Source organism: Falco peregrinus, chromosome 7, assembly GCF_023634155.1.
Source record: "Falco peregrinus isolate bFalPer1 chromosome 7, bFalPer1.pri, whole genome shotgun sequence".
In the NCBI taxonomy this organism is placed as follows: Eukaryota; Metazoa; Chordata; class Aves; order Falconiformes; family Falconidae; genus Falco; species Falco peregrinus.
In genome coordinates, this window is record NC_073727.1 from 22,275,668 (window position 1) to 22,293,441 (window position 17,774).

Here is a 17,774-nt window from a genome sequence, read left to right on the forward strand (position 1 = left end):
TGCAGCTTTAATTTTAGATTATGGTAGTATTCGATCTTCAACTTATTAGAAGTTAAACATGATTTTGCTATGATTGCCAATAGTTCTGAATTTGCTGTCTACCCCAAAACCACATTTGAGTAATGTGGTAACCTGGGTTGTGTTTTGAGCTAAATAAGGATTGGAAATGACAAAGTATTGTCCTTGTCTATGGCAGAATTTTGAAATTCCAGTTGACACAGTGGAAAGGGGTAAGAGGAGGTGGCAGACCAGAAGCCGTCCTGACTGCATTCCTGCAGAGTAACCACAAGATGGTGCCTTCTAATTTCTCAGAGGGAAATTTAATTGTTACTTTTTAATAGAATTTATGTCACAATGCTCACCTATTTTTCAGTTGCAGCCTTTCTAAAAAATCCTAAAGGCTTGTATTCTGTCCTATTGTATATGATACAAACATCTAATTATGTCATCTGCTTAGAAACATGTTATTAAGCAGACCTTTTTTATCTAGCCAATCTTGACAATAAATGCTCAGTCATTTGCATTTTATAATTGCTTTTGCTGGTGAATGACCTGCTCCCTGATTTTAACAGGCACACAGAGGGCAGTGAATAAACAATGTTAGAAACAGAAGCCATTTAAAACAATTACTATGTCCTTCTTTTTTATTGATGTGATTCAATGTGTTATGGGTTTATGTACATTTCATGCATCTAGTTTTGTATAACTCAAATTATTATCATAAAGGCCAGGGAAAACATTGACCTTGAAGACCATTAATATTTAGCATAATACATTGATGATTCTCAGTTTGAGAATTTATTGACCTTTCCTTTGTTTGGGTGGGTTTTTTTGGTGTTTTTTTTTTAGTGGTTGGTTTGTTTGTTTATTTGTTTGGGGTTTTTTTTAAGTCTTCTCTGAGATTGTTTCCGTTGTGATACCACCTTCACAGAGTGATTAGATACATTACCATTAATGTCAGCTGTGTGGTTTCTACCTGTGCACTGCTGAAAACTTTAGCATGAAATTCACAGTATGGCTGGAGGCAGTGTCAAGAATGTATAGAACGTTGCTTGCTGTCACCCTTGCAAATGCTTGTCCTTGTATCCTTCCTGGTCATGGTTTCGTTGGAGAAGGTGGCATTGGCTTGAGAAATTATCTTGACACCTGGTTTTACTAATGTAGCGGACCCATACCCTTTGCAAGAGGCAAGGAGGGACCAGGGTCTGCTAGGCAGAAAAAGCTTTTGTGCTTGTAGCCATATACAGTTGACACCATGTTGTGATTGTGCTTCTCTCAAATACACTTTGACTGTTCTTGATCTGTTTGCATTAAGTTAGTGTAAACGGTAACATGAGCTTATTTGCCAAGGTCCTTCTACAATCTGTTTGCACCAGGATAAATTTAATTCATCATGTCTTAGAATGCTTCTTTTTAGGATTGAGGTGTGCAAAGTGGGTACATGTAATTTGTCCTATGTGGAATGGTATTACAGGAAGAAGTTAATAAGTACGGAAATATTGTGGATGCTGCTTTATCAGTAGGACATGCAGAAAGTCAGCATTTCCATCTTTGTTTTAATTGTTATCTTACCAACGGTGCAAAACAAAATTACCACAATAATTTAATATGAAAAATGAACAGATTTTTAGGGTTCTTCTTTACCAGAATATTTTATGGTTTGGGGTTTTGTTTGGTTTTTTTGATTTTTTTTTTAAATTTTACTAAATTATTTCTCATTAAAGTCTTTTTCATTACTTTCTCAAAAAATGCTGTTATATCAGTGTCATTGGAGTTCACAGAATATCCCTAACAGTTTAATATCAAAAGCCTTTCTTTAGTACTTGGGACAGTGATTTATAATAGTCTTGGAACAACCCCAAAGTAAATCCCAGCCTAGTGATTATTTTTTTTCCCCCTTTCCAGGGGGAGGCAAGTTCAAAAGATTTTAAAGTTGAAAAGCCTGTTCCTCAGGCTAGAATAAACAAAAGAATGTGGGCATTCTTGGTAAATCAAAGTCAAAGCTTTGGGATTTATATCCCAAGTAACTTTGATACAATGTACAGTGATGTAGCCTGTATTGTCATGTCCCATTTTGTAATGGAGTAACCTCAGAATTTTTAATATTGGCTTGGAAAAGCAGCAGCAGCTGTGACAGCTCAAAAAAAGAAATGTTTTTTCCAACTTTAGCACATTGCATTCTACAGATATACAGTTGGAAAATTGGGAACTTCTATCACCCTGTACTCCCTTTGGCACTGTATGTAGATGTATAGACTTGGATGGATAATTTGTATGTGTCTAAGTGTACAGATTATTTGGAACTGAAGTATTAATTATAATTAAATAACCTCTTGGAAACCACCTAAGTACATATTAAAGGATATTTTCTAATGGAAGGAAATGTTACAAAACCCCCAAATCCCCAAATCAAACCCATCACCACCACCACCCCACCACCCCCTCACAGGAAAAAAAGAAGAAAAGACAAAAATAAGACAAAAAAATGGAAAAAGTGGAAAAAACCCAATTTGATTGACTGCAGCATTTTAAAAATCCTTTGCAAAGAATAAAATATTAAAACCAAGATCTCTATTTTGATTTTTGATTGCAGCTCAACCAACATATATTTGATAATGGACCTTGCTTCTGAGGTATCTCTAATAACTTATGTAATTCAAGAAACAAAGAACAGAAAGATTTGAAATGTATGTAAAGCTGACTACTGCACAAGTACAAATGTAGAAAAAATGATTTCAGGAGGCTCACTGTTCCTTCATAGATATTCAATTAAAGATCAGGTTAAATTACAGGTCTGGGTTATGGAATATTTTATGTTTGACAAGAATTTAAAGTTGTATAATATTTTTTTGAGCCCCCTGCATGTTGTTTATTTTATAGCAGGAATAATTCACTTTCACTCATCAGCAGAAAGAATATTCACTTTATATAACTATTGGCTTCTCTGTAAAATAAATAAATAAATTCAATTCTCAAGAAAAAAATAAAATTGGATTATAGAACATTTACATCTTTCTAATAACTTTGCATTGCCTTCCCCTGAATATGACTTTAACATGTCGTGTATACAAATATTTTAATATATAAATATTGATCTTTGCATGTTGAATTAATCAGCTATACTATTGCTAAGTGTAGTAGCACACACAGTTTAGTTCATCTAATTTAGATTACTTAGAATTCAGTATAAGCCAGCAAAGCAACAAGCATTTACAGCTACCTTTTAGACTGAGAAAACATCCTAGACTTCCAGATGAAACCATGTAATTACCAATGGATTCTAACCATGCTTAGTGCAATATGACTATAATAGTGTTTCCAAAATAGCAAAAAACATTGGCATTAAATTAATATTAACAGTCTCTCTCTGTTCAATATGATTTGAGGCCATGCCAAATTTCATGTTAGGTTTATACTATCACACTGAACTATAAAACTAGTATAAATTTTTAAAGTGAATGATGTACAGTGGAATTTAGCTCAGCAAACTTTAAAAAAAGCTGTGTAGATATAGCTGAATTCAGTTAAGAGAAGTTGTATTTATTTTCTAAAATGTCTCTGTAAGATGGACTATTTATTTTCAAATTAAACTACATGATGCTATAGACAGTATTTTAATCCAGATAGATTCATACCCCAAGGGATTAATTACTTATCATGGTCACTTCCTTTCATCAAGCCTGAAGATCAGCAAACTGACCTTCCTTAGACAAACAGAGAATGAATTTAGATATAGGATCAAAAATTATTTAACAGGTGAATGAACTTTTACATCCAGTGGCTGAGTATGCAAGATCTCAGGTGACCTGTTTCAGTGCGATCAAGATCCCCTCTGCTGAGAGGCGGAGCAATACCCTGCACAACTGTGATGACAACATACAGAACCATGAAAATGTTGCAGTGGATATAATTTTAAACCGGATAGGCAATGCCATATATTCTGCTGCTACTATGAATTGCTGTCAGCACTTATTAGACACCTGGCAGTGGTTTGTTGCCATTGTCCAGGACACTGGACTGCAGTAATATGTTCTGGAAGAAGACCTGGACTGGTGTGACAAGCTTCACACCAGTAGAAATTATTGCCACTGACTGAAACACAAGTGACAAAGAGTACTTCTCACCACTGATCCAGCTTGAAAACCCAGACCCAAACTTAGGAACCTGGAGAAATCTGAGACTGTAAGCCTCTTTCACAAGAGGTGGAACTGAATAATAAGGGTAGCTAATACCTTCTGAATGCTTCCCTGTACTTGTCCAGCATAGCACCTACCTCCCTGGGACTGAGCTGCCATCATTCCCCTATTCCAGCCAGATACTGGAAGTGCAAAATAACTGCACCATCCTGGTCTGACAAGAGGGTAGGACTGTGTATCATCTGCGTGCTGATGACACCACAGCCCAAATTATTTCATTATCTCCTCAGTGGCCTCATATGCATGTTGAAAGGAGAGATGTCAGGATGAAACCTTGTGGAATCCTGCATGAGAGAGAGCCCTCGGGGCTGATGAGCAATTGCCCTATGCCATCCTCTGGGATTTCTCTGAGAGGAAAGAGTGGAACCACACAAGTGCAATCCCATCTGCCCCAGCCTAGGTCCACAGGTGAGTCAGAAAAACCACATGGTCAGTGCAATGGCCAGAAAGGCTGCTGGCAGAGCTAAACAAAGCCACCTCTGAAATAGCTTTTTGCACTAATAGAAGTTTCCCCATCAGCCACAGGAACCAGCGTAGCTGTCAGGATGCACTCAGACTGGAAACAAGGTTAAATAGTTTCAGAAGACTTTAAATAGACTCAGACTTGCTTTACCAGAAGTCTCTGACATCCACCAGAGTGCATTTTGTTTTGTCAGGAAATAAATCTTAGAATTCAACAGTGGCTGAATTGATTTTTTTACACACCGATTGATAACTTATTTAGGGCAAGCTGGAATCTTATTGTCCCACTGGGACACACCAACAGTATATGCTAGAGGTGGCCTGCAATGAGGTCCAGGTATGTCATCTAAGTTCATCATATAACTCTAAAACTCAGTGAGCACTTCAGTTTGCAGAAGATTATTTCAGTGTTGTTTGTCACAGGAAGGGTCAGTCCCATCAGATTCTTGTTGATCCTCTCCGTAAAATATCTAGAAAGGTCCTTGAAACAATCCTCATGCAATTCAGTTACAGCTTCACCTCCTGCTTCACCAAACTGTCTGCAACAACTCTACTGGTCTCGACTTTGTAGATACTATGATGGAAGCAAACCTTAATTCACAGAATTAAGTTTCTGATATTGCTTGATATTATTGTCTTTATTTGAGTAGGTGATGAAATTTCCACTACATTTTGGCCTGAAAATAATTTCCTTAAATGGTTGCTCATTCCATTTCTACCAAAAAGCCAGTAATTGCTACATCTGAAATTGAAATTATATTTGTGATATGTTCAGCCAATTGATGTGAACTTAGTCTGCAGTGTACTTGTGCATTATACTTGCTAAAGACTGAAAATGTACTACATCAGCGAAGTCTGTGGCAAAATATTTTTAGTGTAACCATATGATGTGTATATAGATATATATGTATGTACATATATGTATATGTGTACAGCCTTCGATCAGCAGTCATGTCTGACTAGGTACATAACTAAGCAACCTAAAAATTTTATCAATACAGATACACCTTAACTTCTTTTGAAATGGTAATGCTTCAACTACAATGAAATATGATTTCTCTTTTTCTGAGGTTATTTTCATTCCATTAATTGTTCATCTCTTTGTGATGCTAAGTCAAAATTTTGCTAGGATTAATGTTTCTGTCTAGGGGGTTTAAGATTGACAGGTTTTCCATATGCACATTCAAAATCCCTGGAGGAGTGGCATATGGAAGCAGAAACTGATTAGGAGGGAGGGTCAGGGTAGGGCTGTGCATTCATTCTCAGCTAACTTCAAGAAGATGAAAACCAGTTTGATTGATATATCCTGCTTGATGCTAGAACACTGAACCATAACACAAGACGATGCAAGATTACTGCTGTTACTGCTTTGAGTAAATTAAACAAAGCTTAAAATAATATCTGATATACAAGACTGGAAGTAATGAACTTCTTAGTAAATCTTAGAAATTTTTATTGAAGGTTGACAGTCAATATGAACTGCATCAAAGAGGGGAAAAATATAAACCAGCAAGCGATTGCAGATTTTTATATTTAACATATGTTGAGTATTAGTCACTTAAATCAGAATATTAGGAGTGGTGCATGCATGCCATTCCCGGCTTCCCATTGCTCTTTTTAGGCTGTTACAAGCAAAATCTATGGTGATAATCTTATAATTCTATCTCTAACAGATGTTAATATGATTTCTAAATGCCTTTCTAAATTCCTATATAGCAACAGAATGAAAACAGTTTAAATATTGTCTACCTTTCATATTAATACATACTTGCAAAGATACTTTTTTTTCTCAGGCAGCAAACCCATGCACAAGCTGTCTAAATAGATTGTAAACAGTGTTAATGTTTTGCAAAATTATTATCTTGATTCTACATGACTTTTGAGCTGTCAGCTGTGGCAAAGAATGAAAGACGTATCAATTCGTTTCTCGAGAAGATGAGTTTTTTCAGCATTGCTTTGTGTTAAAAGGCTAAGATAACAGTTCTGATTAAAATTTTCTTCTGCACAGTTGAACTCCTCACTTAAAATTGCAGCTTTTTTCTAATGTTTTATAGTGATTTGCTGCAACAAAACAGTTGCGCTTAAATGCACTGTTGTTTAGAGAACTGTTTGTCTTCCTTCAACTCTTCTGCTAGATGATTATATCCAAGATGGCTTGGAGGCAGCATTTACTTTCTGGTAGCATTTAAGAAGACAACTTACAATTTTGTAAGGGTTGGTGAGAAATCAATAATTAACATTCTTGTAACATGCCTGCAGCATGGAAGGTAAGTCGGGCACAGTAGATTATTTTCTCTCAGTTAAGCAGAGAGTCTTGTAATATATCTACTAAAAGTGACCAGTTTCATGATGGACAACTGTTTTGAAATATAGCCCATAGATTCTGTAAACATTTCAGTTTTCCCTTAACAATCTGAATAGTGAATTGAATTCTGGATTGGGACGTTAAACTACATTTTCAAAAATCATATTGGAAAATCTCATTTATCTGTCACAAAAAAGTATTCTAGAGCTGCTTTGTTTTTTTTCCTGTCTTATTATTTCGAAAGTTGTATCCTAGCAGTGAATGAACACAAAGATAACTGTTCAGAAAATGGAGATTGTACACAGATTGGAATTGAAATGACACAAGAAAAGGATTTCTATTAAAAAAAAGGTCAAACATAAAGTAATACTTTGTCAACATGGTTTTTTTAAACATGATTCTGCAATATGTGGGAAAAATCTTCTTATATTTCTCAGGTAGAACCCAAGGTACAATCAGGATCCAGGTCATGAACTTTTACATAGCCTTGAATTAATCTTTTTTAAAATGCATCATTATTTCAGCGAGTGAATTTTTTTTTAAAAAAACTAGTATTTCTGTTAGTGTTCAGTTACCAAAACAATGGTACTCTTTGGGAGCTCATACTGTTTACTGTTTTCAGACATTTGATATTTTAAAATATGCAACATACATAAAAAAACTTTGTAAATGAAATAATTAAATAATACTTTTTTTAAAATATATGCAGATAAGTTCCCATGAATTTCATTTATACAAAATACTTTGAGAACACAGAATGGAAGAATTTTCTACATAACATAATTACCTCAAAATTGTGTTAACTGCCTTTCTGTCAGTACTGCCCATATTTCTCATTTAATGAGTTTTCAGATCCAGGTAAAATTCTCAGATAAAATGTGTTGGCAAGTTTCTTGAGATCTCATTTTCAGGATATTTCAGCATGTTGACATGAAGTGCATGTGTCTTCTTACCTCTTAGCTACTGATTGTAAACCTGTTCTTGCTGATATTACCCTTTGGTAAGTGTTTGCAGATCTTTGCAAAAGGTTTTGGTGGACTGATGCATCTTGAAAAGGATTCACTTTGTTCTGGCACTCATCAGATGTCTTGGTAAAAAAAGGCAAAAAACACAGTCTTGAAAGTGTTAACTGCTAATGCACCGATTTAAAATTTAGGAGGATTTTGTTCCTCAGAATGTTTCAGTTAGGTCTTTGATTCCAGAGGTGAGCACCATATAATGGCTGAAGGTGGTATAATGCTGAGAGTTGCAGCATTTTCTTCTTGATGGATTCCCTGTGAAATTCCTGAGTTATATGCTAGGTTCCCCATAGAGTGAAAATGCCAAGGTCTGTAAGCCTTAGCAATTTAGCCTGTAAGCCATTAGGGAATATTAAATTAAATCTTGCCCTTTTGAAAGGTTTCAGGGTTAACTTCAGATTAATAATCATAAATACAGTTCTGATGTTAAGCAACAACACTTTCTTAAAAAAATAGAAAGTCTAAGAGAATTGAATATTTTCTTTCAAATACAGCTGGATGAGAAGGAGGTGCAGTTTCCTGCTTTCTACACAATGCTAAGCAAAGACACCTTATGCATGAAGATCCGGCATATTACAGCTCAATTACCAATATTAGCCACCTCATTCACACACTGAAAGCTGTAAGTTTTGCCCTGGATGTCAACCCTGTGCACCAGAACATTTTTAAAAGGGGTTGCTAATGAGTGGCCATTGCAGAAGTCACTCTGGCCAGAAATGAAAAATTTTGTCTTGAACTTTGGCCTCTGAAGGACTTGTGCTTGGCTCTGCACCAGAGACATATACCTTCCTCTCCTTTGGATTCACAGCTTAAATTTTTCTTAGTTGCAGGTGGCTAAACCCTTTCTGTCATAAGTTGAGTAAGTGTCATTCCTGTATTTCAAACTTAGCAGGAGAAATGTATTACAGCCAGAGTAAAACTACCCTTTCCTTCCCACCTGCCTATTCCTTTATTCATGCAAATGATTATGGAAGAGGGCATTTGTTTGGGATTTGAGGGATTCAGGTTCACTTCTAACCCATGACTGGGACACCTCATGTTTGCACTCTTTTGCACTAAACAGAATTTTACATAAAAATATTGAAGTCATTACTGAAACCAGAACTGCCACTGAAGCCTTTCCTCCACCACTGTGTGTTCTAATCCCTGGTCTACAGAGAAGCCCACATGCTCACTCTTTTCCTTTCTCCAGCTCTGCCTCTGTTAACTACTTCCATGTAAAGTGGAACAGGGTCAGTAGGTGGAAACTGCAGGTGGTTTTACCTTGAAATGCTGTTACAGCCCTTTGTTGAGACACTGATGCTTAAATCTCCTCCAGCAGAAGACATTACTGAAATGACACTCAGACATGTCTCACATTCAGCTCTAACGATCCAGCTGATGAATGGCCGCACAGAAGAAAACTTGTAATGTCTGCTACATGTCCTTCTTTAGCAACTGCCACCTTTTTTGAGGAACTTGATTTGTTAGGTCCTTTCAGAGCACGCCTGATGGATTGATGACCTTGCATGTGGAGAATTTGAGTGTGAATTCTGATGGGATCCAGGACTTAGCCAAGAACCAATGTGTCTAGCAGAATTTCTACTGATCATTGCCAAATGACAAACTTACAAAGTTTAATGTACCAAACTGGGTGCGTTACTGCTCACAGTGTCTTCAGCCCTGGAAGTTGAAGCTGAATGCAGACTGGGATAAATTCAGCTTCAGTGTAGGTTCCCAAAGAACTAAGCAGGCTTAAGTATTTTCTGGATCTAATCTCCAGACTCCAGGTTTGTATGAATAATGGAGATGTAACAGTTTACAAATAAAGCAGAGTTTTAGATTTGGGATATAAATGAGACAATATATCTTGATTGATGATCTACCACTAATCACACGAAATCAAACAAGAGATATTTACAATAATTCTAGGTACTATGCCTTTTTTGTTTGTTTGTTTTACTTTTTTTTCTCTCCCTTTTTTCTTTTAATTTTTCCATTTTCTTTTTCCAGATTTTCTCCCTGGACTTCAGATTAGTTATTAAGAAAGCAAAATGCAAAGGGCTAGATTATACCTCAGATTTTCTTTGGGTGAGAGCAATTGTCAGAGGCTTATCATAATATTTCAGGCTTTGGGATGTGTTATTTAGTTAATAAGTATCTCCATTAGCTGGAAAACTTTGAAGTTAAAGGATATGATAAAAGTGCTTAATTCACAGACCCCAAAGAGACTGTTCTTCCTTACTTTGATATTTCATCTATACTCCAGTTCTCACTGAGGAGAGGCTAATTGCTCAGCACACTATTAGAATTCAGTCAGACTGAAGGAATAACAGATAATTTATTTTACTTTTCAAATTTCTTGCATTGTAAAATGGAAAAAGTGTTTTGAGGATCTAGCTTTTGATGAAAACATGTTAATAAACTTTTTTCTGATAATGTGATTTTCATAGTGATTGACGAAATGGAATAATTTTTTCAAATATATACTCCACATGATAGTCAGTAGTGGAAGAAGTGTTTAGATACGGAATATATTAACAATGAGTTTGCATTTTTATAGTATTTAAACATTAATTTAGGTAAACTTCCTATATTAAGGCTTGTTGTTTTGTTGAGGAACAGCTATTTAAATCATATAGAAATGAAATTACTATAGTGAAATACTGAATTTTTAATAAACATGTTACGTTCAGCTGCTGTCCTGTAAGGCTAACTTATGTTAACAGAACATCTGCTGGAAATATTGCTATGTATCATATGCATCCATAGTTAGTAGCTGCCAGATAAATAATTGTAGAGACAAGGTGATTTTTTCACTGAGTCATCACAGCTTGATGATTAATTTTAATTATTATGTGATGCATATTTAAAAGAGAGCAATTTGTTATGTGCTCCGGGCTGAAACATAGCAAACTTACAGGACTGACAAGGCTGTGCCAATAGAGTGAATCTGCTTCTAGACATTGCAGCTAGATATTTCTTACAGATTATTTTCTTCTTTTTCCTCTATTTCCCTCTGTAGAGGTCCTTCTGTAGTGCCATGGTAGAGGAGCTAAGGATGTCCCTGAAGTGTCAGCGTCGATTAAAACACAAGCCACAGGCCCCTGTTATTGTGAAAACAGAAGAAGTTATCAACATGCACACATTTAATGACAGAAGGTTACCAGGTAAAGAAACCATGGCATAGAGCTGGGAAGCCAAATACCCCAAGCACAAACTGTCATCTTTTTTCCAAACAACCTTGCGAGAATGTTTCCTGTGGAAATATGCAACCTGTGCAAAATAAAATGAGTTACCTCATGCCGCTGTGTCTATGAACTAGAGACTCTGTGATCTCAGCAGTTGCAATGGCCAGACTCGAATCACAAGCATCATGGATCAACCAAGTTATGCGGGGTTACACTGTTCGTCATGGGTTTCCACCATTCTGAATGAATGAAAGTTCCATGTGAGTTTTGTGGCTGGTTTCAAATGCAGTCTCAGTGAGAAATTACAGGTTCCTTTTGAAGTTCAACGGTTGCCAGGAGGTGGAGAATAAATGTCCAAGATGATACTAACTATGGAAGGAGTCTAGTAAAAGTAATATCTCAGAACTGTAGTGGAACAAGAAACCATATGTTCATCTGAACTTCCAAGCATAGAAGAGTTGGTAACTGCTGGTAGACAGAAACTACCCATATGGACAGGCAATATGAGTTTCCTGGATGGGAGGAATGTTAAAGTGAAGAAACACAAATCCCATGAATAAAGGATAATTATGAGGATGCTCACCTGCTTTTGGACTGTCTGTGTCACTGAACTAAGTAAATAAATAATAATAAAAAAATCAGTAACTTAATTTTACCTGGGCTGGAACTTTGATCTAAAAAAAAACAACAAAAAAATTCCATAATTTTGACCCAATTCTTAGATGAAAGAAAGCTTCCTTAGTACAGAGGAATGTATCTTACAACCCTTAGATATAAGCAACTAATTTTTTTTCTTTAATTGTGAAAAAAGGGGGTTGGGGGGTGGGAAACAGTGTATTCCACACATAGAGGGCTTGCATTTTAGACTGAATGGGTTTTGAAACCCTTGTTCCTGCTACTAATTGAACTCAATGGAGCCTGTGCAATTCTCGCTAATATTGGAAGTGGGATGGGTCACCTAAAAGAAGTGAATGTGGAGAACTTTAAGGAGGACTGCATTTTTCAATACAGTCACAATATTAAATGAACAAAATTCTTGAGCAGTTTTTTTTTAAAAAAAAATGTTCAGGTTTATTTGTGGAAATGCAAGATTTCTATGAAAATAGTTTTTGTATGGAAATTTTTGTAATACTTTTTATCAACAAAATAAGAACATGTGTTTCTGTCAGGGGTGTGATGCCAAGCATGAATGGTAGTGCGTGTGCACCACCAACGTTTGGTGAAAACTATTTTTATCGAGAAAAAGGAATCTTAGAAGAGACATATTTTCAAGTTAGATAATATAAAAAATAGGTGCACTACCACCACTGCTTACCATGCTACACCCCTGGTTTCCACTAGGCTGATAACATGCTGTCATGAACAATTGTGTGTAAATGGTAAAAGACACAGACCTCTTGACCACATTGTGATAATAGTTAAAGTGCACCCGGTTTGCTGTTTGAATCCAACGCACTAAATTAAAAAAAAAAAAAAAAAAAAAAAGTGCATTAAAATTATGTCAGTTTTAGTTGTTTTGTTTTTGCTGTGTGATTTGAGCAACATACGTATGGTACTTTGTGTCAATACTGGTACTTAACCTCAGTTTAGTGCCCTATCCTGCCGATTCTTGTCACTAAACATGCAGCCAGAGAGTTTGCTGGGATTTCTGAGAGAAGCCAGTACAGCACATTATAATAAGTTTTTGCAGAATCTGGCTCTTAGCTGCTTCAAATCTAATTTGTATAGTCCTGCCTGTGATGAGTTCCTGGACATAACATTTTGAAATGCTGCCCTAGAAATGCTGAATCTTCCACCTCTGTCTACTGTAAATTTACTTGCATCTCAACAAAAAATGTATAGAATGGACTGTCTAGGAATGTTATGTCAGCCAAAAAAGATCAAGAAGTTGGTCTTTATATAGAAAATAATTTGACTAATTAAAAAAAAAACAACCAAAAACCAACAAACAACCCTTTAAAATTATCATAGATAATCAGTCATTGGTGAGCAATGAGATCATTTGTTTATTGGGGCTTAATTTAGTTTTATCATGATCTTTCTAGCACAAAAGTATAAGATATATCATTCAAATTGTAAAAATTGTGTCATGAAATTTGGGGGGAAGGGGGAGGTTTGTGTCTACTACCTGGTTCTCATAAATCTTCATAGAGACTGAGCTGGCCATTTCCATCATGAACAGGGACTGAGAAAGCAAATTCTCTTATATTTGTGAGAATTTCATCCCCATTTCTGTGAAAACAAGTTATCTTTGTCTGAAGTATAAACAAGATAAAAACACCTTCAACAAAGACTCTGAAAATGAGTATACTTACGTAATAAAACTTTAAGTTAATTCTTTAAAATACAGAGGGGAAGAAAGTAACTGTCATACAACACAATGAAAACTCCGAATTATGGTGGTTTGGAACGGGAAAAAAATTGGCTATTGCATTTGATTGATGATTTACAATAAAATTTGTAAAACCATGTAATAAAATGCTGTATTATGTTCAAACAAATCTTTCTTTTCTCCGTTAAGGGTGTTGAAATAAGCAGGATTCCATTCGTACCTTGATGCACATGACTAATTCTCATTAATTTTATGTGAGCCAAAGTAAGTGTGAACGCAGGATAGGTCCCAAATGTTTTACTGGGCCAAAGTCCCCCAAGGAACAAAAATCTTAACACAGAAGTAGTGTGGCTTAATTAAAATTTTAGTGAGAATTTCAGCCTTCCATTATTAAGGGAAATATGCAAAGTAACTGGAGATTTGTATTTAAGATCAAGACTAGAAATGCATGGCTCCACAGATTCATAGTAGGATAATAGCTTTTTTTAAAAATCATACATTAATTCATAACGTTAGTTTGTTATGCATTAGTAATTATTTCTGTATTCTTCACAGAAAATTAAGACATGTAAAGAAAAATAACAGAGTTGACCCCCAAAGTAGCAGAAAATACTACTTTTGTATTGGAGTAGTTTTGTGCTCCAAAAAGCTCAACAGTTAGTTCATTTTGCCTTCACTGTTGTGAAGGAAAACCTCAATTCTGAGTTTGAATTCCTGTTTGAAAGACCTCTGAATAGCTAGTCTGAAATTCCCAAATTCTTATGTAGTGTAAATTTCTATAGTTTTATTAAAATGAATGGAACTATACCAGCTAAAATAAAGTGAGTATCTGGCCCATGAAGATTCAGAATCTGTATGTAACTGCTTTATGTGGTTTCATATAAAAGGTCAATTAGTCTGTTGATTTCCCAGACGGGATGATGGGTGCTTCTCTGACTGACCTTGGATGTCACTCTAGAGAAGACTTTTAAAGCAGTTATAACTCAGTTATATGGTGCTATCTGGTGGATGACAATTAGAGGTAAAAACGGAACAAGACTCCTTTTTATTCCCCACCCCCACCCCCTCTCTGCCCACCCCCCACCCCGGGTATTTGTTTCAAGGAAGATAGATGTCTATAACATTTACAGATTTGCAAGACACACAATTTAGATCTTTAGGTTGCCTCAGCATGGTTATATAGCAATAGATAACTATGTGGATATTTCAGAATAAATGACAAAAAATCCTTTAGTTTATTGATAAATGTATTTGTGAAGATTCAGTAGTGAAAATTCAGAGCCAAATAGTTGGATGAAATCAAGACATGTGGTGCTTTATAGTAAATGAGGATTTGGCCAATTATAGACATCAATAGGCCCTTTCAAAGTATTCCTTTGGTAAACAAACACAAATACAAACATATCCAGGGAGTATCTGGCAGGTTTTGTATGAGATATTGCTTTCTGAAGTTTCTATCTCAATATTCAGTTGAAGAATTCAGTGTAGGTTTGAAACAGCCTTTTCTTTCAAGTTTGTATTACTTGAGGCTTTATGCATTAATCCTTCCAGGCTGCATTCATAGAGTCTTCCACAAAACCCAAATAATACTTTTTAGCCTTACTACACTAACTGGTTAATATTTCAGAATGGAAAAGACATAATTTATGAAGAAAGAAACACCATCAAAATCCAAAGCCTCAAATAGAAGTAGGAGAAATGCCCTGACATTCTACAAAATCAAAATGCTTTCAGGGAAAAGGGGTCATGAGCAGACAATAGCATCCAAAGAGGTAAAAGATAATGCTATATCATATTTTTTATAGTACTATTATTATTTTAAGGATATTACAAAAATATTTAAAGTACTTTCAACAGAACTTCACTTAGTCTCCAAATACATTAGAGTTTCCAAACCCATCCACAATCACAAAATATGATGGTTGAAATGCAGACTACTTTGAAAACAGTGTCAAAACTCCTTCTTCAGAGGAAGAAAAATTTTTTCCAATATATCCCCACATATGTACTGATACAATATTAAAAGCCTCAGCCAAATGTGTACTGGTACAATATTAAAGGCAAAATTAGACACCAGCCTGTATTTAGGTGTACAGGAGCAACTGTGTTTTTTGTCATATTTTCAGAGATGTTCAGGAAAAGAAGGGATTGCTGAGGTTGACTCATCTGACATCCAAGATCATTGCTTTCCAGCTTCAAATGTTAGTGTCCTGTTCCTTTCCAGTTTTGCCTCTCTGCCTTCCTATAAGCACCTCCGACACTTTCAAATTTATTTTTAAAACCCTTTTCTTCTCACTTTCCTATAAAATATAGTTCTAATTAAAAAATAAAGTTACTCAAACACCTCATCTCCCCAGTTTGTAACCATGAAGATAAACACATTAGCTTTTCATGTGACTGTAATCTAATTGTCCTTCTTCTTTTCATTTACTATCCCGCTCTGTCCCCTGCTTGTGTTATCTTCTCCTGTTGTTCTTGTACTTGCCTAGACTGTAAGCTCTTAGGGGGCAGGGAATCTGTCTTTGATTTGTTCTATGTAGCACCATGAACTATGGAGCTATATAAATAATAAAATAAGTAGATCTTCTTAAATGATGTTTGAAGTGATAGTGATCTGATTTGACTGCCAGTCTAGTAATATATTGTTTTAGCTCATTGCCTGAAATCCTAGTCACTATAGAAATAGAATTAAAAAAAAAATAAAAATAATAAAACCAACCCAAAGGAGCTATCACACTGACTCATCTTACTGGAAATTTCCCTACATCGTCGGGGTATAGGAATATAGAACATCATGTTCACATACCTTCTATAAAGGCTTTATTATGAAATCAGCTTCATTAAAAATAGGAAAAGTAGGTTAACACATTAAAAAAGGGGTTATATGCAGGATAAGCTTTGCAAAAGAGAACTTTTAATTGGTTTAAGCTTGGAAAAGCTCTGACTTAGCAATTTGTTAAGTTGAACACCAGGCACCTTGCCTTCTGTCATTGTATCTGCCCACTTAGATGAACAAGACTCTCATTGTCAAAATCTATGCCAATCCCATTTTATTACTTGTTTTATGGATATAATTAGATTTGTTTTTATGAAATGTAATTCTAATTAACTAAAGAAATACTTCCCCTTGCTCCTATCCAACAGCACTGGCTTTCTATGACTGTTGGAATGACAGAATTGTGGGAATTTGAGAACAATGTTAATTGTAAATAATGAAAAGGAAAAGATGCATCTAATCTTGAGGACAAACTTATCAGCTTTCTCTTTTACCTTTCCCTTCTTCAAGGAATGCCACTCTGTAATGATGAACACTATTTTTCTGGATGTTGAAGTATACACTGGAAATTGTACATAGATAACATCTTTCAGCAGTTCTCAGAGCCAAGAGAATGCTTTTCTTTCTTTGTCATACAATTATGCATAGTTTTTCCAGAAACTTAGGAAATCTAGCATGAGCTAAAAGTAATAGAAAAATTGTAGAGTTCTTTCTTTGCCATGACTGTAGGAGTTTTGATTGGAGGAAGTAAGATACTTAGTCCCACATTAAACTTACCTGGAAAATTATATGAAAAGATTGAATATTGGTAAAGATTTGAGGTGTTGTTAATGTTTCCTTGGGCTACATCACCCACCACAGATCAAATTCATAGCAATTTGGTTTTGAAAGTCCAAGTTCGAACCTTCTGATGTATTTATGCCAAAGGTTGTTTCTTGTCACTTTCCTACAAGTTGACTGCTGGCTGTTAAGCCCAGGGAATGGAAAGCAACCAAACACATTGATGGTAACCATATCATTCTCTTTGTGCTTTGAACATGCTAACTGGCTGGGCCATTTAGGTTCAGGTAAATCAGTAGAAATTTCTGGTATGTACATCTGCTAAGCCATTCTATGGATTAATGTCTATGTTAAAAATGCTTATTTGTGATAAGTAAATATTACTTGTGTATTTATCTGAGGCATCTCTTATAGAATCACAAAATCACTGAGGTTTTGAATTGCTGAGTCCAATGACTTCTCCAGATGGAAGTACCTTCTGGAGACTGTTGAGCCCAATGCCCTTGTTCAAAGCAGGGTCAAGGAGAAAACATTGCCCGGGATGTTTTCCATTCAGGTTTTGAATACTTCCAAGGATAGAGACTCCACTACCTCTCTGTTTCCAGTGTTCAATTACACTTACAGTGATAAAGGTTTTTTCCCCCTCACATTTAAAGGTAATTTCTTGCATTGCAGTTTGTGCTTACAGCCTCGTATCATCTTGCTGGACATGGAGTGTCTCCTTCCATCTTCCT

The 17,774-nt window shown here is 35.6% G+C and overlaps 1 protein-coding gene across 1 annotated transcript in view; it reads left to right on the top strand.

Moving 5' to 3' along the window:
- Window positions 1-12,595, top strand: part of GRIK2 (glutamate ionotropic receptor kainate type subunit 2) — a 416,129-nt gene extending 403,534 nt beyond the window's left edge. The window contains exon 17 of the mRNA XM_055811207.1: window positions 10,987-12,595. Coding sequence (XP_055667182.1) covers window positions 10,987-11,151 — 165 coding nt within the window. The 3' untranslated portion in view covers window positions 11,152-12,595. The remainder of the gene's footprint in view (window positions 1-10,986) is intronic.
- Window positions 12,596-17,774: the final 5,179 nt, after the last annotated feature.